Below are 24003 nucleotides of genomic sequence, written 5' to 3' on the forward strand. Positions count from 1 at the left end.
GAACCCAAATACACCATTGGTGCCATCCTTGGAGGTTTAGGGACACATGTCAATCAATCCCTTAATATCATACTGACCTCTGAAGGCACATTGAATGGCTCGACTTCCACTTCAGTTGAGTTCATCTTATCTGAAGGAGAAACTGACTTCCGATCCTCTCCTGCTTTCTCAGTTTTGTCTTTTCCTTTGGGTGCTTTGAAGTCTTTATCTTTAGATGGCAATTTGATATCCTTGATAAAACTTGAAAACTTCGATTCATGGGCTCCTCCTGAAAGTATCTCCACAGCAATCTCAATGAATAGACGTCCCCTGAAGGAGACCCCTTCTCCAAAACCTTCATTAAGCTCCTGGTGGTCATCCATGAGGCTGTGATTCCTGGGTGAGCCATAGAGATTGATCCAGGCAGGCCCAAAAGTAGGCAAAAACCCTGGAGATAAACCGTGTTTTATGGCATTTCTATTAGGTTTTAGCATGCTCTTCTCACTGTCTGCTACAAGAAATCTTGCCTCTTGCACACCAAAAGCCAAACATGGACCCATTTCTATGCAGGTGGGGACCACTTCATGCAGAGCACTGTTTTGCAGGGCAATTCCTAGGCACCAAGAAGCCTCTGCCAATACACAGCCAGGGACTCTGCCAATATGAAGCTCTTTCTCAGAAGGTATTCGTACCACATGTGCTGGCACAGGAGGCCTATTGTATCTCTTGAAAAAAAGAGCTTGCTCCCACAGACTGAGGGCTGGGACATGGTGGGAGAGGAATGGAGGCCTTCTCACCCTGTCCAAACTGTTACCAAGGCCATGCCACTACCTACCTTAGATGATTTATCTTTTGTTTTCTGATTAAGGACTCAGATACACATTTGAATTGCCAAATTTAAGGAGTTACTGTGCCTTTGCTGAGCTGTGACAACTGAACATGTTTCACATTTAGATCACACAGTATAAATAAGTCTATACACATAGGCTCAAACATCAGTGAAAAGATGCCAGATAGTGAACTTTACCTCAAATACATGAGGACGCACTAGTCTATGGTACCTCCTTGAGCTGTGATAGCACCCAGCTGAGCCCTACCCAAATGCTTTGCTCTTACTGGGTAGATCAAAAACACAAGCCTGCTCTGCCCGTGATTTGCACTTTGTGCTTTCATTGCCAGACAGAAACTGGCACAAACTGTAAACTTACATCAGTCATCCCTAATGGACTAGAGCAGACTCATGCCATGGTCACAAAGTACCAAATTATGCACCAGCCCTATAACAAGAAAGGCAATGACAGACCACCATGCACCAAGCACAATGTCATATAACTTCAAATTAAGCAAAAGAAGGTCTTTCGGAACCAACAAATACCACAGATGTTCCCTTGAGTGCTGTGCATCTCTAAAACGGGATAAGCCAGTGCCCAGATCCTAAGCAAGTAGATTTTACAGTAAGAGCATGTTCTGGAACAGACATTTTCCCATTTACCTTTGTCACCATCTTGTTCATTTGATATTTTCTTCAAGTCAATGAAGTGGGTGGCTAAGGCCACATCATTCATGCTGCCTTCATCCCAGACCTGGATTTTGACTCTTCGGCAGAGTGGAGGGAACATTTCCTTGAAGATAATCTGTTCATGCCATACTGGATCCGCACAGTTCTTCTGCACTGTTGTTCGCCCCTGAAATGAAAGTCCAGCAAATTTAACCCCAGAGGTGTCAGACTCTGGAGAATGGCAATGAGTATAGCACAAATTGCACTTAGCAACATCTCTCTGGTCATTTTTAAAGCACAAATATCCTATCTTGAAAGTACTTCCGCTTTTCTATTAACTTGTTTATTTTCCCCTCCATATCTAATAAAAGACCACATTATAGCTAAAGAATTCTCACCTGCACACAGCCAAGCCTGGAATAAGATCTAATTCTTCATGGTCCTTATGCACAAAACATATCTGTGAAGCCAGACTTTGGCATTTCTGCTACAAACTGCACATCTTCAAATGGCTTTGAAATACCTGGGTAGTAGTTATGCAGCGCAATTTGTCTCATAAAAGATGAAATTCATTACAGCTGCCAGGCTGCATGTACCAATGGAATTACCTTAAATGAGGCAATTTATATAGTGTAAAACATGATTACTGTGGCTCGCATTCTGGGCACATGCCTGTGTGCTAGGTATGTAGGGACTGGAGCTATTCCTCCTAGCCTGAAGGAGACAACAAGACTGTATCACAGTCCATGCAGCCACAGGCTGTGGCAGGCCTTCTGCTTCCACATTTGGTGGGGAGAACCAAGTCAGGAAACCCACCAATGATACCTCTAAACCTATATTTTACACATCACCATGCAAAGTCACATCGATAGTGACCCATTCTTATGTCTTCTTCAGCCCTCTCTTAAACCTGAAGTAGCTGCATGCATTTGACCATTTTAACCCAAACTAGTTTCAGATGTAATACTTTGCAATTTGGATTCACAACAAAACATGAAATCAGCATGAAGAGCATCATTCTCATGCCTGAAACATCTGTAAAAGACTAACTGGAGTTCTCCCTAAGGCTTCCTTGTACACAGAAAACGTTGCTGGCTTAAAATAATTTCCAGTTTGATTCTTTCCTTATTTACAACAATAATTAAGACAAGCTCCCTGACACGGTATTTCATGGGTGTACCCCAGAGGAAGCAGGCCCCTGGACCTCCTCTGCACTCCTCTTCCACCAAAGTCAGAAGGTCCCTCTCAGCAGCTCCCTGCAGCACCATGTTTGATGTTGAAGGAGCTCTGGGAGCAATGAAGCCAGGCAACACTGAGACAGACTCTACTCAAATGCTTCCTCTTCTGCTACCCACAGAAAAGCTTCAAGGGTCCTGAAAAATCCAGATTGATTTGACACAGCCCTAAAATCCAAATTGAACCATCTTTACTTATTTCAGTCCTGCTTCCTTTTTTCACTCTAGGGAGTGAAAACATAGCACTTACCTAATACCACACTGGGTAATTCACTTTCTTGTAACTTGATGTTTTAGTAACAAATCTACAGACTTCTCTTTCCCCTCCTGCTGCCTGACTCTAACCTACTGCTGTGAGGCTGATATTAGATCTGCTGGCTTTAAGTGTTTCCATCACTTTTTTCCTGCATAATTTAAGAACTGAACATTTTCTTTCTCATGAAAGAAATATGTGTTTTACTTAATTTATGTAACTATAAGTTAAAGGATATCAGCATAATCACCTGCCTGTAGCACAGCTAATAGGAAAGAAGGTCTACATTTGTGATGAAGAGGATCCCAATTACCATTTGACCTGCAAACATGACCACCACATAGGGATCCACAAGGTCCTTACTGTCGCCTATGAATGCTTTGGTGACATTGGCCATGATGCTAGAGTTCATCTTTGGAAGTCCTTCTGCTTTGTAAATTCTCACATAAAATCTGGCCCATGGTCTTTCAGATGGAAAGCCTTTGGGGATCAAGAGGTTCCTAAAAGAAAACAGAAGCCATTTGCTTAAAATTGAAAACTCAGACAATGAAATGATATTTTTTTCCCAACAAAAATGTTATCTTGAGTTAGCTTGTGTCCTAAGAAGACACAAAAATGTCTATGAATTTGCTTCTGCATCTAAATTAAAACATTTGCTGGTTACCATGAGAAAATGATACAGCATTACTCAGCAAACATGTTTATGTGGTATAGAACCACAAAAGCACAGAACACATAGGTTAGAGGTGACCTCTGGAGGTCATCTGCTCCAACCCCCTGTTCAGAGCAGGTCCAGTTGGATTAGGTTGCTCAGGACCTTGTCCAGTAAATTCTGAATATCTCCAAGGATGGAGAATCCCACTCTCTCAGGCCCCTGTTACGTTTGATCACCTTCATGGTAAAAAAAATTCTTACTTCTGTTCTGAAATTCCCTTGTTCTAACCTGTGTCCAAAGCCTCTCATCCTTCTACTATGCACCTCTGAAAAGAGTCTGGCTCTTTTCAGGGGTGCACAGTAGGCAGTTAGGCAGTTGAAGACAGCAGTAGGATCCCCCCTTAACCTGCTCTTCTTAAAGCCTAAGAAACCAAAGCCCCAACACACACATGCTTTTCCCTGTAGACCACGTGCTCCAGCCCTCCATCATCTTGGTGGCTCTCCATGGACTTGGTCCAGTGTGTCACTACTGACCAGAAACATTGCTCCTGTAAAATTTAAAGTATGCTGGCAGCATACTTTACTACCTTGAACTTCTGTATTTTACAAGGAGAATGTTAATACACTTGAGTTTATTTAAGGATAAGGAAAATATCCATGCATACACATCCGATGATAGAGGAGAAGGAATAGCTTTTCCTCATATTTTTTCTTCTTACTTCCTTGCTTTTCATAAACATTTAACTGGTTTCAGATCAATAAACCTTCTGTCAGGGATAATCTGGCACTGAGCCACAGGGCATGGTCAACTCTATCAGCTGCAGAGAAGTGACCCGAACATGCCCTTCAATTTAGTTGAGAGGATTGTAAAAACTCTCTTTGTGTACATCAGAAGAGTCAGGTGTACGATGCTATCTTGCTATTAACCCTGAGTTAGCAAGGAAAGGACTGAAAGGAGAGCAGAGGATTTTTGAGGTACTTAGTAAAAAAGGAAGCAGTAAAAAAGAAAATATTGGAGTACTTTTCAATCTGCTCCTCAGTATCAGCTGTTTTCTGTGTGGCTTGTATTGTGTCACCTTTCCCAGTCACACTGATGTCACACTTCAGGTATCCCTTGACTCCTGTCCTAATGTCAGCAGGGTCTGTGAGAAGGGCCCACTTGTCACAAAACTGATGACCTGTAAGATGGACAAACTTAAACACTCAAATAAAGGATGCAAAAAATGCAAACATTTCTCCTCTCCACTCCCAGAAAAAGCACTGCAAACAACATTTGTGCTTTCAGGAGGATTGTGCTGAAGCGCACTTGTTTAACAGACACACTTGGAGGGTCCAAAATGTTGTGTGACCGAAAAGGCAAACAAGAGGATTGATCTAGAGCTCATCAGGAACAAGTTCATTTTCATCAGTGGTTACTGAGGTCAATGACTAAAGACCAGTGAAAAGTCAGGTGAGATTCAGCAGCTGAATTAAGCCTGCTGCTTTACGAGGAAAGGCCACCTATTTTGACGAGAGCTGTTTGATGATCTCAGTACTCTTTGGCAGCAAAACCCTTGCTGGGAGCTGTGGCCAGGTGTGACACTGGCAGCCAGCTGAGAAGGGAAGGAAGGAGGGTGGACAGCCATCAGAGGAAGAAGAAGCCAAAAGCAGGTTCAGCTCCATCTTTCCAGTGGTAAAATGCACAAGACAATTCACCCACAACAGCCCTTGCTGCAGCCCTGCTTGAGCAACCCTTCTTGAGTGAGGTCCTTAAACCTTATATTAAGTCCCTGGCCTGGCCATCACCTTGGGTGTGTAAAGGAGTGGGAGGGAGAGACCAGAATGTATCAGGGATATGAGCTCAAGATCAACCCTCAGACACTATCCTCCTGTGAAAGTGTGGTCAGGAAATACAGGACAGAATTCAGAGACTAACGCAGTCTGAGTATGGACATAGACAGCTCACTTCAGTCAGGCCATTTCTGTCTACTGACTCTTGCGGGAGCCCTGAAGAGAGAGTGGCCTGAATGACTCTACACTTTTGCCATAACTGGGTGACATCTATAGCAAGTGGCCTAAATATGTTCGTTCCCAAAGACTGAGAAGAGACCAGGTCCTTGAGTAATTACGGAAGAGAGAAAGATACATGTTTTGTGGATGGTTGTAAAAACAGGCCAAAAAAGGGGTAGGTGATCTTTTCTTAGCTTCAAATTTCAGAAAACACTGGACAGCTCTGAAGTTGGCAGGTCAAGTGGACTCATGGTCGCCTCTTTGTCATCTCCTTCTTCTCTCCCCCGTTATGGTCTGCTCCTCCTCTCATCTTGTGCTCTCCTCACTGTTCCTTCCATGCTTCATCCTGCTCTCCCTCCCTCCACCCCTCCTACCCCAACCCACGCAGCAGAGCTTTGGATGCTCTGTAACAAATGAGTGGAGTTGGGTTTTGTCGAGTAGTCAGCTGCCCACTCTGACCCCCTAAAGAAAAGCCGTCCTTGATAAGTTTTTCCCACCAATGGGCAGATTGTCAAGGTGTTTTCAGTGTTGAACTTTTTTCCAAAAATTTGGCTGGTGCTCTGGTATCCAAAACAACCCTTCCAAAAACCTTTTAAATTCATCCCTTGGCATAAACCACAAGCATCTAAGTGGAAAAGCAGCACACCTCCCTCTCCTTTCCTTCCCTGCCTCACATCTCATTAACAGACAAAAAGGGCAGAAAATGCACCGCTTACCTGGCTGACCATACACCGTCCCCAGATCTACTTTAAAGGAGCCTATCAGCATACTCCCGATCAGTTTATTGTGCATAACCTGTTAGAAAAAGGCCGGTTAAAGAATGTCATTCTCTCTCTTCCCGGTCAGCATAAGAAAGAGCAATCCAAACAAAGATCACATTTGGTTCAGAGGTAATAAGCAACAACATCCAGCACCACCCAAAACTGGGTGTACAGAGCCACAACAGACACAGCAAGCATTTGAAATCTGTTCTTTACCCAATATTGTGCCAACTTAGAAACCAATACATTTGTATCCAAGTGGAATCACACAGGTTCATCCCAGGATCATATAGAGCGGGAATCAGATGGATATGTCTTCAGAGCAGATGCAGTTATATTACTTATCCTGGCAGTTTTAAATAAATCATAATGAATATAAACACATGGGGCATAACTGGTTTCACAGTAGGCTGCAGAAATCATACCACTTTCTGTGCAATAGCTGAATTGTCATAAGAACTGAGTACACCCAGAGGAGTGTCGTGGTTTAACCTCAGCTGGCAACTGAGCACCACACAGCCACTCGCTCACTCCCCCCCACCCCTGGTGGGATGGGGGAGAGAATCGGAACAGTGAAAGTGAGAAAACTCATGGGTTGAGATAAGAACAGTTTAATAATTGAAATATAATAAAATAATAATAATAATAATAATAATAATAATAATAATAATAATAATATAATATACAAGGCAAGTGATGCACAATGCAATTGCTCACCACCTGCCGACCGATGCCCAGCCAGTCCCCGAGCAGCGGCCCCCCCGGCCAGCTTTCCCCAGTTTATGTACTGAGCATGACATCACATGGTATGGAATGTCCCTTTGGCCAGTTGGGGTCAGCTGTCCTGGCTGTGCCCCCTCCCAGCTCCTTGTGCACCTCCAGCCTTCTCAGTCAGTAGAGCATGGGAAGCTGAAAAGTCCTTGACTAGTGTAAGCACTACCTAGCAACAACTGAAACATGGGTGTGTTATCAACATTATTCTCATACTAAATCCAAAACACAACACTGTACCAGCTACTAGGAAGAAAATTAACTCTCTCCCAGCTGAAACCAGGACAAAGAGAAAGAATTAAAGTCTTTCTTTGCAACATTTCAATGTGCACATAAACCAAGAGGCTCGGTTCTGATTTACCCCCCACAATATTAATGAAATCAGAGAAGTGATATAGATGTGATTCTGCCCCTCTACTCTGCTCTGCTCTGCTCTGGTGAGACCCCACCTGGAGTACTGCGTCCAGCTCTGGAGCCCTCAGCACAAGAAAGACACGGACCTGTTGGAGCAGGTCCAGAGGAGGGCCACAAAAATGCTCGGGGGATGGAACAGCTCTCCTATGAAGAAAGGCTGAGAGAGTTGGGGTGGTTCAGCCTGGAGAAGAGAAGGCTTTGGGGAGACCTTATTGCAGCCTATCAGTACTTCAAGGGGGCTTCTAAAAAAGATGGCGGCAAACTTTTTAGCAGGGCCTGTTGCGACAGGACAAGGGGGAATGGCTTTCAACTAAAGGGGGGTAGATTTAGACTAGATATAAGGAAGACATTTTTTACGCTGAGGGTGGTGAAACACTTGCACAGGTTGCCCAGCGAGGTGGTGGATGCCCCATGCCTGGAAACATTCAAGGTCAGGTTGGAGGGGGCTCTGAGCAGCCTGATCTAGTTGAAGATGTCCCTGCCCACAGCAGGGGGGTTGGACTAGATGCCCTTTAGAGGTCCCTTCCAACCCAAACTATTCTATGATTCTATGATTCTATGTAAATGAGATGGCAAGCAAGCCCCAGTGAGTCTATCTCCTTATCCTTCCTGACAAGTAATTAGTTTAATTTAATTTAATTTAATTCAAGTTTAATTAATAATTTTCTTTTGTCATGATTCCTGAATCTATGTACTTCTGTGTCTGGTTTTCAAATACATGCATGTGCTTCACTTTACAGACAAGGCAGAGGCTAGTGACATATTCTAAGGGAAGATTGGCTCTAGAACTGTATTTCTCAGAAAATATATCTCTCACCTGGTTTCAGAATAGCTCAAAAAGTTGAAACCCACTCCTTGGTTGTGGAAAAGTTTCTGAAAACAGGTTGAATTGTCTAGAAAACCTTAGCCAAACTGCAAAGAAAAACTAAGCCTCTGGGATTCAAGTCCACAGAAGCTAAATCTAAATGTTGGAGCCAAACAAGCAAGCATCTGAGAGCATTTTAGGAATCTGGAAGACATCATACCCTGGCTCTGGACCTACGCATCCTAGATAGGGGTAAGAGACTGCTGTGATTTTGGATTGGATTTGTCATGTGACTTCATTTTGTGTATTTTTCTTCAAGACCAGGAGAAATATATTCAAAAGTAAAGATCACTGACATCTTCATCAAGGTCTACCAGAAAATTCAGGAGGTTGCTAGTTGCAACATAACATCTTTCCCATTAAAGGCCTGGGGCCACTGTGCCTCTGTGATTTAGGGATCACACTCAGTTGTCCATACTAATTCCCCACTTCAACATGGAAGGAGTTTCTAGGGCTGAAAAATCAAGAGCGGACAAAGGAGCAGTTTTATTGTACTCGATTACTAAAGCTTATAAATTAAGCAGCCTTCATGTGGGAGAGGAGCCAGTGTGAAGCCAACACTTCGTGCACTGGTGCTGCTTTTCCTCAATCCCTGATGCTGCCAGGTCCCATCATAGCACTGGACCCTTGCTCCTATGAGGTTGGACTAGGGCACGCAGGGGTGGAGAAGAAGCCATGAAAACTCGTGGGTTTCATCCTGAAGCGAGGAAAAAATACAGCTTTGGAGGATCTACATGGAAATAGGAGCTTGCCCAAATCAACTGATCCTACACGGGATGGATTGAAGGGGAAAGAATGCTCTAGCCTTTCTGTAGCCAAAAATAAAAGGAGTTTCTTTAAGACCCAGAAACAAGAGAAGGATATGTTGTGAGTCCAAGGTGGTGTTGTCTCATTGTTCTTTGCATTTTCTCTCCACAGCATGACAGCCTGTTCAGAGAGCATTAGATGTGTAAACCTCACTTCTCTGTCCTTGAGGAGATTTGCTGTGTGAAATGTGGTGCCCCTGGGTAAACACCTCCTGTACCCACTGAAATGATGAGGGATTCAACTCCCTGTAGTGCTTTTAACTGCTGAGGAACTAACTCACTGCTTCTGTTAAATGACCTGCATATTTCCTGGTACTTTTTTTCAATCATATTTTTTCTACTGTAACAAAGCAGGTGAGCATGAAACTTATAGCAAACACCTCTTGTCTTCTCTCAGAGGGAGCATCACATCTACATCATACCTAATTAAATGTTTGTGTCTTTCCACACTTGATTGACTCTGTAGATGACTGAACAATTTTCTTCAGGTTTTCTGATTGAGGACAAACATGAACACTGTCAAATTAGGGAGTATTTCAGTAGTGGAGATACAGGTCTAACGTGAAAGGGGCATCATAGTTTTACTACGGCATTACTATAAGGTTATTGGAATGCACTGAAAGATAGGTACTGACTGGTACTTTTTAGGTACTCAAGGACTTTTTTGCCTCGGTCTTCACTGGCAAGTGCTCAAGCCTCACCGCCCAAGCAGCAGAAGGCAAAGGCAGGGACTGGGAGAATGAAGAGCCACCCACTGTGGGAGAACATCAGGTTCGAGACCATCTAAGGCACCTGAAGGTGCACAAGTCCATGGGACCCGATGAGATCCATCCACAGGTCCTGAAGGAACTGGCGGATGAAGTTGCTAAGCCACTCTCCATCGTATTTGAGAAGTTGTGGCAGTCCGGAGAAGTTCCCACTGACTGGAAAAGGGGAAACATAACCCCCATTTTCAAAAAGGGAAAAAAGGAAGACTCGGGGAACTACAGGCCAGTCAGTCTCACCTCTGTGCCTGGGAAGATCATGGAGCAGATCCTCCTGGAAGCTATGCTAAGGCCCATGGAGGACAGGGAGGAGATTTGAGATAGCCAGCATGGCTTCACCAAGGGCAAGTCCTGCCTGACTAACCTAGTGGCCTTCTACGAGGGAGTGACTACATCAGTGGACATGGGAAGGGCTACAGATGTCGTCTGTCTGGACCTCTGTAAGGCCTTTGACACAGTTCCCCACAACCTCCTTCTCTCTAAACTGGAGAGGCAGGGATTTGATGGGTGGACTGTCTGGTGGGTGAGAAATTGGTTAGATGGTCGCATCCAGAGGGTACTGCTCAACGGCTCAATGTCCAGATGGAGATTGGTGACGAGTGGTGTCCCACAGGGGTCCGCATTGGGACTGGTACTGTTTAATATCTTCATCAATGACAGACAGTGGGATCGAGTGCACCCTCAGCAAGTTTGCAGATGACACCAAGCTGAGTAGTGAGGTCAACACGCCAGAGGGACGGGATGCCATCCAGAGGGACCTGGACAAGCTCAAGAAGTGGTCCCGTGTGAACCTCATGAGGTTCAACAAGGCCAAGTGCAAGGTCCTGCACCTGGGTCAGGGCAACCCCCGGTATCACTACAGGCTGGGGGATGAAGGGATTGAGAGCAGCCCTGCCAAGAAGGACTTGGGGGGACTGGTGGATGAAAAGCTGGACATGAGCCAGCAATGTGCGCTCGCAGACCAGAAGGCCAAGTGTATCCTGGGCTGCATCAAAAGAAGCGTGGCCAGCAGGTCGAGGGAGGGCATTCTGCCCCTCTACTCTGCTCTGCTCTGCTCTGGGGAGACCCCACCTGGAGTACTGTGTCCAGCTCTGGAGCCCTCAGCATAAGAAAGACACAGACCTGTTGGAGCGGGTCCAGAGGAGGGCCACAAAAATGATCAGGGGGATGGAACGCCTCTCCTATGAAGAAAGGTTGAGAGAGTTGGGGTTGTTCAGCCTGGAGAAGAGAAGGCTTTGGGGAGACCTTATTGCAGCCTATCAGTACTTCAAGGAGGCTTCTAAGAAAGATGGCGGCAAACTTTTTAGCAGGGCCTGTTGCGACAGGACAAGGGGGAATGGCTTTCAACTAAGGGGGGGTAGATTTAGATTGGACATAAGGAAGAAATTTTTTACGCTGAGGGTGGTGAAACACTGGCACAGGTTGCCCAGAGAGGTGGTGGATGCCCCATGCCTGGAAACATTCCAGGTCAGGTTGGAGGGGGCTCTGAGCAACCTGATCTAGTTGAAGATGTCCCTGCCCACGGCAGGGGGGTTGGACTAGATGACCTTTAGAGGTCCCTTCCAACCCAAACTATTCTATGATTCTATGATTCTATGTAAATGAAGAAAGAAAATCTATTCATTAGCAGGTGCTGAGAAATGGAAAATCTCATTTTCTCCTCAAAGGCAGGGTTTGAATAGAGCTAGACTAACTACCGAACTGATGGACAATGGCACTAATCTTTTTTATTATTTTCCTTGACCTTCCATATGCAGATGAGTTCATTTTCACAGATTAAGCAAATTCAGTTCATGAATGGTTGTTGGTAATGCAGGCTGCCAATCTTTGTTTCTCCTTAAGTGAGATTCATGCTAAGCAAGTGCTGCAAAACTTTCCATCCCCCAGGGTTTCCTTCACTCCCAGCACACATATTTCCTCTCTTATTTTTTACTATTCCCCTGATATATTGCATTCTCCAAAACTATGTTGCAAGGTAATGAATCTTTGTTTTCAGTAGCATACATGAGCATTGCTCTGGGCTAGTTTGTGGGTTTTCTTAAAAAAAGTAATTTTTATCTAGAAGACCTTTAATTTCTTAGTGTGGCACCTTCACCAGCTATAAATCAAATAAGTTTGCTGAGCCTGATGAAACAATGCAGATTTACACCAGGTAATGCTGGCACATCCACAACCCCCACCCAACACACTCAGAAAGCTGTCACTCTCCCCTCCACCACTGGATATATGGAATCATTATCAAAAGAATGTGAGACCGGAAAGACTGGCCATATCTTAGGGAAAAATAACTGTATGTTCCCCGAGCAGCAGTAGCTCACAAGAGCTGATGCCTCAGTGCTGTACCATGGGGGGGCTATACACTGTGATTTAAGTCATAACAGTCAGACAATATTTACTCCCATGCAAAGATGGGCCAGTGTCAGCCTGTAGTAAACTCTGTCCTCAGGGATAAGTGAAGGTCAGATCAGCAGATACGTTATGTAGGTCTGAATTTCATATAGAATCATAGAATCATTAAGGTTGGAAGAGACCTCTAAGATCATCGAGTCCAACCATTGACACAACACCACCATGACCACTAAACCATGTCCCTAAGCGACTCATCTACTCATCTTTTAAATACCTTCAGGGATGGGGACTCCACCACTTCCCTGGGCAGACTGCTCCAATGTTTAACCACTCTTTCAGTAAAGAAATTTTTCCTCACGTCCAATCTAAACCTCCCCTGGCGCAACTTGAGGCCATTTCCTCTCGTCCTATCGCTTGTTACTTGGGAGAAGAGACCGACACCCACCTCGCTACAACCTCCTTTCAGGGAGTTGTAGAGAGCGATGAGGTCTCCCCTCAGCTTCCTTTTCTCCAGGCTAAACAACCCCAGTTCCCTCAGCCGCTCCTCAGAAGACTTGTTCTCCAGACCCTTCATCAGCCTCGTTGCTCTTCTCTGGACACGCTCTAACACCTCAACGTCCTTCTTGTAGTCAGGGGCCCAAAACTGAACACAGTATTCGAGGTGTGGCCTCACCAGTGCCAACTACAGGGGCACAATCACTTCCCTACTCCTGCTGGCCACACCATTTCTGATACAGGGCAGGATGCCATTGGCCTTCTTGGCTGCCTGGGCACACTGCCGGGTCATGTTCAGCCGGCTGTCGACCAACACCCCCAGGTCCTTTTCCGCCAGGCAGCTTTCCAGCCACTCTTCCCCAAGCCTGTAGCGCTGCATGGGGTTGTTGTGGCCGAAGTACAGGACCCGGCACTTGGCCTTGTTGAACCTCATACAGTTGGCCTCGGCCCATCGATCCAGCCTGTCCAGGTCCCTCTGCAGAGCCTTCCTACCCTCGAGCAGATCAACACTCCCGCCCAACTTGGTGTCGTCTGCAAACTTACTGGGGGTACACTCGATCCCCTCATCCAGATCATTGATAAAGATATTGAACAAGACTGGCCCCAAAACTGAGCCCTGGGGAACATCACTTGTGACCAGCTGCCAACTGGATGTAACTCCATTCACCACAACTCTCTGGGCCCGGCCGTCCAGCCAGTTTTTGACCCAGCAAAGAGTCCACCTGTCTAAGCCGTGAGCTGCCAGCTTCTCTAGGAGAATGCTGTGGGAGACAGTGTCAAAGGCTTTACTAAAGTCCAGGTATACCACATCCACAGCCTTTCCCTCATCCACTAGGTGGGTCACCTGGTCATAGAAGGAGATCAGGTTGGTCAAGCAGGACCTGCCTCTCATGAATCCGTGCTGGCTGGGCCGGATCCCCTGGTTGTCCCGCTCATGCCTTGTGAGCGCCCTCAAGATGAACCGCTCCATCATCTTCCCCGGCACCGAGGTCAGGCTGACAGGCCTGTAGTTCCCCGGATCCTCCTTCCGGCCCTTCTTGTAGGTGGGCGTCACATTGGCAAGCCTCCAGTCGTCCGGGACCTCCCCCATTAACCAGGACTGCTGATAAATGATGGAGGGCGGCTTGGCGAGCTCCTCCGCCAGCTCCCTCAGCACTCTCGGGTGGATCCCATCTGGCCCCATAGACTTGTGAGCATCCAGGTGGCGTAGCAGGTCGTTGACTGCTTCCTCTTGGATTATGGGGCGTTCATCCTGCTCACCGTCCCTGTCTTCCAGCTTGGGGGGCCGAGTACCCTGAGGATAACTGGTCTTCCTATTAAAGACTGAGGCAAAGAAGGCATTAAGTACCTCAGTCTTTTCCTCATCCTCGGTGACAATGTTCCCCCCCCCCATCCAATAAAGGATGGAGATTCTCCTTGGCTCTCTTCTTGTTATTAATATATTTGTAAAAACTTTTTTTCTTGTCTTTAACAACAGCGGCCAGATTGCGTTCTAGCTGGGCTTTTGCCTTTCTCATTTCTTCTCTGCACAACCTAACGAGATCCCTGTACTCTTCTTGAGTCGCCTGCCCCTTCTTCCACAAGCGGTAAACTCTCTTTTTTTCCTGAGTCCCAGCAAAAGCTCCCCGTTCAGCCAGGCCGGTCGTCTTCCCCGCCCGTTCTTCTTACGGCGTAAGGGGACAGCCTGCTCCTGCACCTTTAAGACTTCCTTCTTGAAGATCGTCCAGCCTTCCTGGACCCCTCTGCCCTTCAGGACTGTCTCCCAAGGGACTCTCTCAACCAACGTCCTGAACAGGCCAAAGTCTGCCCTCCGGAAGTCCATGGTTGTGGTTTTGCTGGCCCAAATATATTTAGGCTGTACATGTGATATAGTGGATTTGAACTGGAGCTTAGGATTCAGACCGTCAATTTACTACCAGCACTGAAAACCTAGGTGTCCAGCTGGCCATGTGTAAGTGAACATTTTTCATTTCTGTAGCTGGGAAAAGTCACTTTATTGGCAGCTCAGCAAAGCAGGTACACAGTGAACATCTCCAGGAGGTTTTGCACAGAAGTTTTCCTACTGCTCTTGTCCACTGCCTAGCTCTGTCAAGTACAACCAGCACAGACCCTTTCCTGGTGTACCTTTGTGAAGTTGACAAAGCACTTAAGGAAAAAAAGAACCTTCCCTGGGGCAACAACTCACTGCTCAGTTCTTTGGCCAAGTGGTGGGGCTTTTGGCAATAGAAATGCAAAAACAGCTCATGAAGGGCTCAGCTCGTGGTTTTTCTAAGTATTACAAATACAGCACTGTCCAGAGTCTCGTGGGATCTTCCTTAATTCCTTAGCAGCTTTGCTAAATGTGGTGGTGAACCTCAGGAGCCTCAGGTAAGATAATTAGCATGGCTCCATAGAGTTGGCGTCCCAAACTGTAAATCATTATTTAATGCCCCAAGTCTAAGAGCATGTGTGTCTTCCATCAGGGCTGTTCTGAGATGTCACATAACTTCGCCAGGACTTTACTTGCAGTGAGCAGTGGGAGCAGCACTGAATGCTTGGAGCCCACTTCCATGCTAACAGCAACCAGCCACTGACACTCCTGGACAGCCTGAGAGCTGCTACTGAAGATAAGGTACCTGGATGTTTTAATTAGAAACAGTTGTATCTGAGGAACTGAGATTAGCCAGAAGTTTCAACTCAGTCATTTGAAACAAGTGGCAGCTTGAAAATTAGAGGGATGAAGACAATGCTGGCAAGTGTTAACCAAGATGAAGTTTTCCCTTCTACCTCGCAGATTGCCAAGCCAGCAATGAGTGTCCCTGAAAATACACACTTAATCTTCCTGTAGGGTTATGTTCCTTCAAATCATTGCCAGCTGCTTTTCCTCCTTTTCCTCTCCCCTATCCTTTCTCTTTCTTGTACTTCATGCTTACTTTATAGCACTCTTGGTACCTAAAATTATTTATTTTTAATTACATTGAGAAGGATGATTTAGAGCCGAAGTGACATAAACAACAATGACCTTTACTTACTGTGCTAAGCTTTCCTAGGTACTTACAGAGATGTTGATTATTTTGTCAAACAGGAACACCTGCGGTCCAACAAAATCAAACACAAAGTACTGTGGGAAAAGAGGACAGCAGATCAGAATCATCCTTGTGCTGGTAGCCAGCGCTGTCAGCAACATGGTTTAGCTTTTTGGGTTACTACACAGAGCCCCAGTGAGACACTGGGGGTGCTGGGGAGGTGGCGGTGGGCACGGCAAAGCCCTCTCCCTGCTCTCTGGCTTGTGGCTGCCATGGCCCAGACTTGTTTGCTACTCTCCTCCTTGCATGGCTGCACAGCACTGCCCTTCACAAATGCCCATGGTGGTCACTCTGCATCAAAGGGTACTGTCAGAAGGGACAGGAGGCACAGGGAAACCCAAAGGAGCAGTTGGTTTTGGGAGTTGTTTTTGTCTCATTTGTCACCAGCTGGGAAAATTACATGTCAAGGAAAGGTTGAAACAGTCAAATGGTAGAAAAGGGAGGTTGGGGGCAGTTTAGACAAAACTCCCAAAGGGTTCGTTTGGAAAAACGCAGAGGCAGCGGTAGTAGGGCAGGATGCAGTGAGGGGGGGATCAGGATGAACAGAGCTTGAAAAGGGAAAGAACAAACAGAGCTAAACCCAAGGGTGCTGTTGCCAGTGCTTTGCAAAGCTTGAAACTTAAACAGCTCCTCAACAGACCTCCCTGCTTAGACATGCAGGTGCTACCAACTTAGTTCATCCCCGTTCACGCAACCAAGTAGTGGAGGCCACCCAGAGCCACTGAAGAAAGTGCCTTTTCAAGAGAGAGCACCTACCTCATTGTAGAAAGGGGCATTCGTGCCTTCCTTTACAGTTGTTTGCTTCTTCTCGTCACCTATCTCGATGATCACCACAGGGTCGATGTTCTCACCCACCAGCTGCCTGGCCTCAATGATGGTGATGGCAATCTGTGGGGCACAAGGATGCCACGTGCACTCCTGGGCTCAGGTCCGGCCCGCCTGGGGATTTCACAGGCACGTAAGGGCCGTCACCCCCTACTCACCTGGTAGTTCTGGGATTTCATCTCCTCTCCGTGAATTCTGGTCACCAGCTTTGCCCTGTTTAAACAACAAAACAGGTCATTAGGTGTCTCCAGGCAAGAGCTGGTACATGGACACATGTTGGAAAGACTTCTCATCACTAAGACAGCATTGTTTATGGCAGGTAGCTTTGTTGTGAACTGTTAGGCTTGATTTCACCAGCAGCCACTTAAACACCATCAGGGATATGTGTGGTGGACAACAGGTAGTCCAAGGGCTCAGACCTGTCATCAGATGACACCTGTGTAGCGAGCCAAACCACAGTAGCTGTCCATGGGCAAGGTCCATATAGATGGAAAGCAAAATAGGTCCCTTCTCTTCCATTTGAAGCTGGCTACAAGCATTGGTCTTCTTGCATCTCTCAGGAGCTCAGAGCACATGCAAGGGCAGTTGCTGCAGCTCAGCTCTGCCAGGCAATTTGGTAAGCACCACAGCTTGTACCAGAGTAATTCCAGCTTTCACACAGAGCAGCGCCCAGTGTGTCTCTTACCTTTTCCTATTGCTTCTCATGAAACATGAAAAGAGGTTGGGAGATTCTTATCCCGTTCACATGGAAGATTTTGGTATAATCACTCCTTGAGTACTGTGGGACTTCATACCTGGATTTTAATGACACACCACTTAGATCTCTGTCTCTCTCTCATATACCTGGTAATAGGGAAATGTTTTGCATCCGCACAGACCAGTGCAGCTACCTGCCATGCATGGGAATTATTTCACTTGTTGATCCCATCAAACCTGACTCCATTCCTCCCCTGTATGAAAAAAACAACTACACAAACTCTTGACTATAGAGATTGGTGTCCCCTTTGTATCATTTTCATTAGCAGCAGAGTTGATGCTCTGTCAGCATCCATTTCAATCTCTCCCTGCACTGGATAGCATCTGGTGACAATTTGTCTTGAGCTGATAATATTTTGCTGGCAAGTACATCTCACTCTGTCATGTGGGTGAACCGGAGTGAAGGGATCACTGCTGTCATCAAATGGATTTTCTGTTAGCAGATGTATTGCCCTAGGGCAATGCCATTCCCAAGAAGGATGGAAAAGGTGTTTTGGGGTATGTTAGGTAAGGTATGCCAAGGAGCACCTTTTCCTCTTTGGGCTTAAGGATCCAAAAACATTGGACAGTGCATCGCTGTTCATTAGGTCTTCCTCTCCCTCTTCTTGTCTTCCTGGAGTGTCATGGTGAAGATTTGCACTTTCATCATGATCACCTGGTAAATAAAACAATCAAGAAAGTAAAACCCACCTCTGATTTCTACTAGCAAAAAGCTAACTTGGAGCAGAGCAGTGAATTCATCAGCATGAACTGAATATTTTATTTATTTGGATATCACAATTAGAGATACAGTAGTGGTTTGTATTGAGCAGCATTGATTACAGCAGCAGCTCCCCTCCTGTGCAAAATCATATACTATATAAATGGTGGCTGTAGCCTCTCTCTTCATCCCACATGCACCCACAACAGGCACATGCATACTGGTCACATCTCTCATCTGCTAGAAAGACAGTTTATTGCTGGGTTTTGCACGTATTACTTTGCAGTCTGCCATCCATGGTTTGTCATAACAGTCTGACACACTCCAGTCCCTTCCAAGCGACCAAAGCGGAGCCTAGCTTAGAAATTATTTCTCACCTTTCCTCTTTGTAGAGACAATGAACTGGAAGATCAAGGACAGAAAAGGAGTTGAAAAGCATGATTCATGGGATCTCTTGTAGAGAGTTTTACTCAGATGAGACAAATTGCTTCCAGAAGTGCTTATTTTTCTTCCTGACCATAAAGACAATCTCACCAACTAGCTCAGATGTACACATCTACATTTGACCAGAGAAACCTTTCCCACACTGCTCTGCTTTGTCCTCCTGTTCTGACAGAAGTCCTACCAGCATCTCTGCCCCTTGCCAAGCATGTCTGTGTTCAACACCTGCCTTGGGAAGGGAGCCATGTGTTTTACATGAAAGTTTAAAATAAGCAAGAAATGTTCAGTGACTCTGGACGTGAGTTATTTCTGGTCTAGAAGCTGTCAAGTGGTACCTGCAATAGTAAAGATGACTTGTCCAGCAATACCCAGGGGCTTAGGTGACCTTGTGGAGACATCCCTGCATCAAATGAAAGGAAACACATCCAAGTGCATTTTCTGCAACTGCTCTATGGCACTGTGCTCCCACTACAAAACTAGACAAAGGGTTGTAACAGTGATTCCTTGTCTCTTTGCAAAGGTATGGTCACTTGAGGGGTGCTTAGAAACTGGTGATGGTAGCAAAGGACCATGCATTGTAAAGCAAAACTCACTTGGATTTCTAATTACAACTCTCATCAGGTCTGAATGCATCTGTTTATTTTTCATCTGGCTCCCACAAGCCCGTACTCTGAGGCAAACCACCAGACAGGTACAGACAGACATGACCTTTGCTTGTGCTGCAAGGCAGCCAGGTGTGAGACAGCTCCAGCCTGGGTGCCCTACTGCCTCGTTAGTTCGGCTCTGTGCCCAAGCTGACACACCCAGCCTCTTGATGAAGGTTCCTCCACTAGCAATCTCATATACCGTATACACTCCCTGACTGCCCCTCTGGCTCTTGTCCAGCCTCCCCAGAACACAGGGAGGGTGAACTTGTATCCGTAGGCATAGCCTGATTTTCACCCCTTGAGGCAAAGGCATCTGTCCATAGTTTTGCATCTGTAGCACCAAGTTCCCATGACTACCCTCCATATCCTATTTACTCTAGAGCATGATGTTTGACTATGAGCTTGTAGTACTCCATGTTGTTTGCTTTGAGACTAAAGCAGATAAAACTTCCCCCCTGGCTGAGGACAGGCGTGTGTCATCATGACACCCTGCCTGGACCACTTTTTGTGAGTTCCATGTTGTTTCTATTGAGATGTAAACCGTTTGCAATGCGTCTTTCCCTTTACAGGTCCATTTTCCTGACATTTTAATATCTGAATCAATATCCTTTTTTCCCCTCAATAACCATATGTATGTTGTACATAACTGACCAGCAGGAATTATTCTCCTGTATGGATCCAGTGACAGAAAATGCAAATGGTTCAGTGAGTGACCATGTTCCCCCACTCCACACTTCCCCGATAGATCTCCTAAGCCCAAATCCCAGTCAAGACGAGACAACCAGTGATTGCTGTATCTTTGCTAGTTCAGACTCTCCAGCAACAGACACTAATGAAACAGATGAAGATGCAGCATAAGGACCCCAGTCTATCCAATGATTCAAACACAATCATTTGAAATAAACAGAGATTTGAATGCTCACATGAAAGACTGAAGCAAATTACAGTATAGTATATCTTGTAAAGCATGGTATATTTTATGGAGCATAAGATAAATAAACTCTAACATATCTGTAATTAGTAAGAAATTTAATGGTCTTTAGTTTTCTCTGCTCCTAAAGCCCAAATCCCTTGCTGTAAGGACCAGAGGAGAATCTGTTTAAAAGTAGTGCCCTTTAGCTAAGTAATGCTTATGGCACGAAATACGTATTCCTGCTTCTGCCCAACAGTGTGTCGAGACACATATGGCTGGTTTATTACAACACTGTAATTCAAGGGCTGCACTAAACACATAGTAGTCCATGTTTTAAAAATTCCATGAAATTTGAGGCATAGGACTGCAAAATAAAACTACGGAAGGTGAAGACGTTGTGGCTGAACTACAGGTTTTGGTGAATGAGAGGACTGTGGTGATAGCAGAAAAATGACAGTAGTAGGATGTGCAGGGGAATGTCTCCTTAGCTTGGAAACCAATGGTGTGTTAAGGGAATGAAATAGGAGACTCCGCATGTGTTATGTACGTACCCACATCTATTAAAAATAAAAAATAATTATTAAAAATATAAGATAAAATAAAATAAAATATTTTTATCTTTTATTATATTTTTATTATTTTATCTTTTTTATCTGCCATATATTTAAGAGGAGAATTACAACTAAGTAAAACTCCCAGCTTTATCGAGCTAGCCCATCCAGCCATCAGAGCCTACTCAGGTTGTGTTCTTATGGTTTCTAGAAGAAGCAGATCTCCTGGAGGAATTACACACCAGTAATGAATTCTATCTCTAGAGTAGAAAAAAACTTTGAAAAATGTGTCGCCTCTCTATGGTAAGAGTCAGGCTGACATTTTTGTTTTACTCTACCAGATACAGCAGCCTGAACTCACAGAATCTGAAGGTGGACTTAACAAAACAGTTAATGCAAAAAGAATGAGCTCTCTATTTACTTGGGAGTGATAAGGAGTTTACTGCCCATTTTATCAATACTAAACCCTAAGACAGAATTCAAATGAGTTCACATGAAGTTAGATACAATATAATCCCCCACCTGCCCTTCCCAGTTGCAATATTGATTTATGAGGCCTTACCCAGTGCATCTTTGTTTGCAATAGTCAACCCTTTCTCGCCTTTCTTCTTCTTCTTCAGCTTCATGCCAGCAAAAAGCCTCTTTCTGAAAAAGTAAAGAAAAGTGATCAGGGCAATATCTTCAAGCCCTTTTCTGTGCTGGACTCTAATTTAACTCAAGGACCTGTTAAGAGGGAGTTTTGATTTCCAAGCAAGATCATTATATTCTGATTTTATTTTTATTGAAAGCAAACAAGAGAAAGCTCTGGTTTTATGCTTCACCTAATTTCGTTTATTTTTAAAATTTGGCCATGTACAGGAGAACATACTGAGAAGATCCAAAACTTCTTTTCAAACCAAGACAGCAAGAAGAGGCAAAGAAGGGAAATCCAAGACAAGTTTCCAATCTACTGACTTCCCACACACGTAATTCTTATGCCTGTGACAAGACCAGAAATAAAAGCTTCTCACAAATTACAGGTTCCAGATCAAAAGCAGTTTTCCAGTGAATTAAGATAAACGTAAAAGCATTTGTGTAAACTTCCTTGGTGAGGACACCCACTGTATCAGTGGCACATACACCACAGCAGCTTTTGCCATTTATTTAGTTAGTTCTCACTCCCTTCCAGCAATAAAGCCATGAACAGGACTGGAGAAGGGGTTCTCCTCAAGCTGTGTTACAGAGATGCTTCAGCCCAACAACAACCCCAGCTCCCACTGCGTGAGGCTTTTCTGCCTCCCACTTCTTAGAATCATAGAATCATAGAATCATTGAGGTTGGAAGAGATCTAAGATCTAAGATCTAAGAGATCTAAGATCATCCAGTCCAACCGTCAACCCAACACCACCATGACCACTAAACCATGTCCCTAAGTGCCTCATCTACACGTCTTTTAAATACCTCCAGGGATGGGGACTCCACCACTTCCCTGGGCAGCCTGGTCCAATGTTTAACCACTCTTTCAGTAAAGAAATTTTTCCTCACGTCCAATCTAAACCTCCCCTGGCGCAACTTGAGGCCATTTCCTCTCGTCCTATCGCTTGTTACTTAGGAGAAGAGACCAACACCCACCTCACTACGACCTCCTTTCAGGGAGTTGTAGAGAGCGATGAGGTCTCCCCTCAGCTTCCTTTTCTCCAGGCTAAACAACCCCAGTTCCCTCAGCCGCTCCTCAGAAGACTTGTTCTCCAGACCCCTCACCAGCCTCGTTGCTCTTCTCTGGACACGCTCTAACACCTCAACGTCCTTCTTGTAGTCAGGGGCCCAAAACTGAACACAGTATTCGAGGTGCGGCCTCACCAGTGCCGAGTACAGGGGCATGATCACTTCCCTACTCCTGCTGGCCACACCATTTCTGATACAGGCCAGGAGGCCATTGGCCTTCTTGGCCGCCTGGGCACACTGCCGGCTCATGTTCAGCCGGCTGTCAACCAGCACCCCCAGGTCCTTTTCTGACAGGCAGCTTTCCAGCCACTCTTCCCCAAGCCTGTAGCATTGCATGGGGTTGTTGTGGCCAAAGTACAGGACCCGGCACTTGGCCTTGTTGAATCTCATACAATTGGTCTGGGCCCATCGATCCAGCCTGTCCAGGTCCCTCTGCAGAGCCTTCCTACCCTCGAGCAGATCAACACTCCCGCCCAACTTGGTGTCGTCTGCAAACTTACTGAGGGTGCACTCGATCCCCTCATCCAGATCATTGACGAAGATATTGAACAAGACCAGCCCCAAATCTGAGCCCTGGGGAACATGTCATACAGTATTTTCCCCTCAACAAAGGGTCTCCTTTTTCCTCCCATAGCCACCAGTCCCTCCTTCTTGGTTGCCAGCCAGCCTCATCCCACCAAACTCTTTGTTTGCCCTATGTCGGGGTCCGGGAGCACCGGTCCTGCAATAGGACACCGATGCTGTTCTGACATTCTGCAAACACAGATCAAAGTATGACTACAAGACTAATAACTTTGTCTCCAGTTCACACCTGACCTACTGCTCCAACTTCTGCTCTGCCATACCCTAGAGCCAAGGCAGGAGCTAATACACTGGAGAGAAAGCAAGCTGTGGGAAGAAGATGAGACTTCTCCCCCTTGCCCCTGAGCAAGGCTCGGCACAGCATCCATTCTCAGCAACGTGGAAGAGAAACGCAATTTTCTGCATTAAAGCTGTGCCCAGAGACCCCCTTTCAACCCAAGATTTTGGAGGAGTGGGAAGCAGCTGGCTGTCCTGCAATTGCCTCCCTGAGATATTGAAGTGGGGAATTTAGCACAGCTATCCTTACACTTTGGGAAAGAACTGGCTGATTTTTGTTTATCTTCATGGTTTTCTTATCTTTTTTTCCTTTTACAAAATCTGCAGTTTTAAGCCACATGATTCATCATTCAAGAGGGGGTTGGAGAGTGGAAATCAAATCTCTGAGCACTGGAGCATGCAGTTTAATTTTTCCAGGTTTCTGAAGGTTTCTGGAGGCTTGAACCAGTGTTTAATAATGACCCTTAGAGTCTGCACATGTCTTTTTTTGCTGCCAATCAAGGTCTGGTAAAACAGTCACAATAATGCAGAGACATACACAAAAGTTCCTCCTTAATGGTAAACTGGATAGTGCTTGGAATAAGGGTGGGAGATAATGGACTCTTGGCTTTGAATGCCTGAACTAAAACAAAAAAGAAAAAATGGGAAAAGAAATCAGTAGAACCAAATCAGGCTTGAGAGGTTATTTTCATTAAATAAAAGCCTGTGGA

At 45.5% G+C, this 24003-nt stretch overlaps 1 protein-coding gene across 1 annotated transcript in view; it reads right to left on the minus strand.

The window, feature by feature from the left end:
- FER1L6 (fer-1 like family member 6) overlaps nt 1-24003 on the minus strand; it is a 103793-nt gene that overhangs the window by 58094 nt on the left and 21696 nt on the right. The window contains exons 2-11 of the mRNA XM_076332144.1: nt 21294-21376; nt 18008-18134; nt 16882-16936; nt 16655-16786; nt 15871-15933; nt 6325-6403; nt 4641-4797; nt 3279-3465; nt 1472-1664; nt 78-427 (exon numbers count right to left, since the gene is read on the minus strand). Of these exons, the coding sequence (XP_076188259.1) occupies nt 78-427; nt 1472-1664; nt 3279-3465; nt 4641-4797; nt 6325-6403; nt 15871-15933; nt 16655-16786; nt 16882-16936; nt 18008-18134; nt 21294-21376 (1426 nt within the window). The remainder of the gene's footprint in view (nt 1-77; nt 428-1471; nt 1665-3278; nt 3466-4640; nt 4798-6324; nt 6404-15870; nt 15934-16654; nt 16787-16881; nt 16937-18007; nt 18135-21293; nt 21377-24003) is intronic.

This window comes from Aptenodytes patagonicus, chromosome 2 (assembly GCF_965638725.1).
Source record: "Aptenodytes patagonicus chromosome 2, bAptPat1.pri.cur, whole genome shotgun sequence".
Taxonomy (NCBI): domain Eukaryota; kingdom Metazoa; phylum Chordata; class Aves; order Sphenisciformes; family Spheniscidae; genus Aptenodytes; species Aptenodytes patagonicus.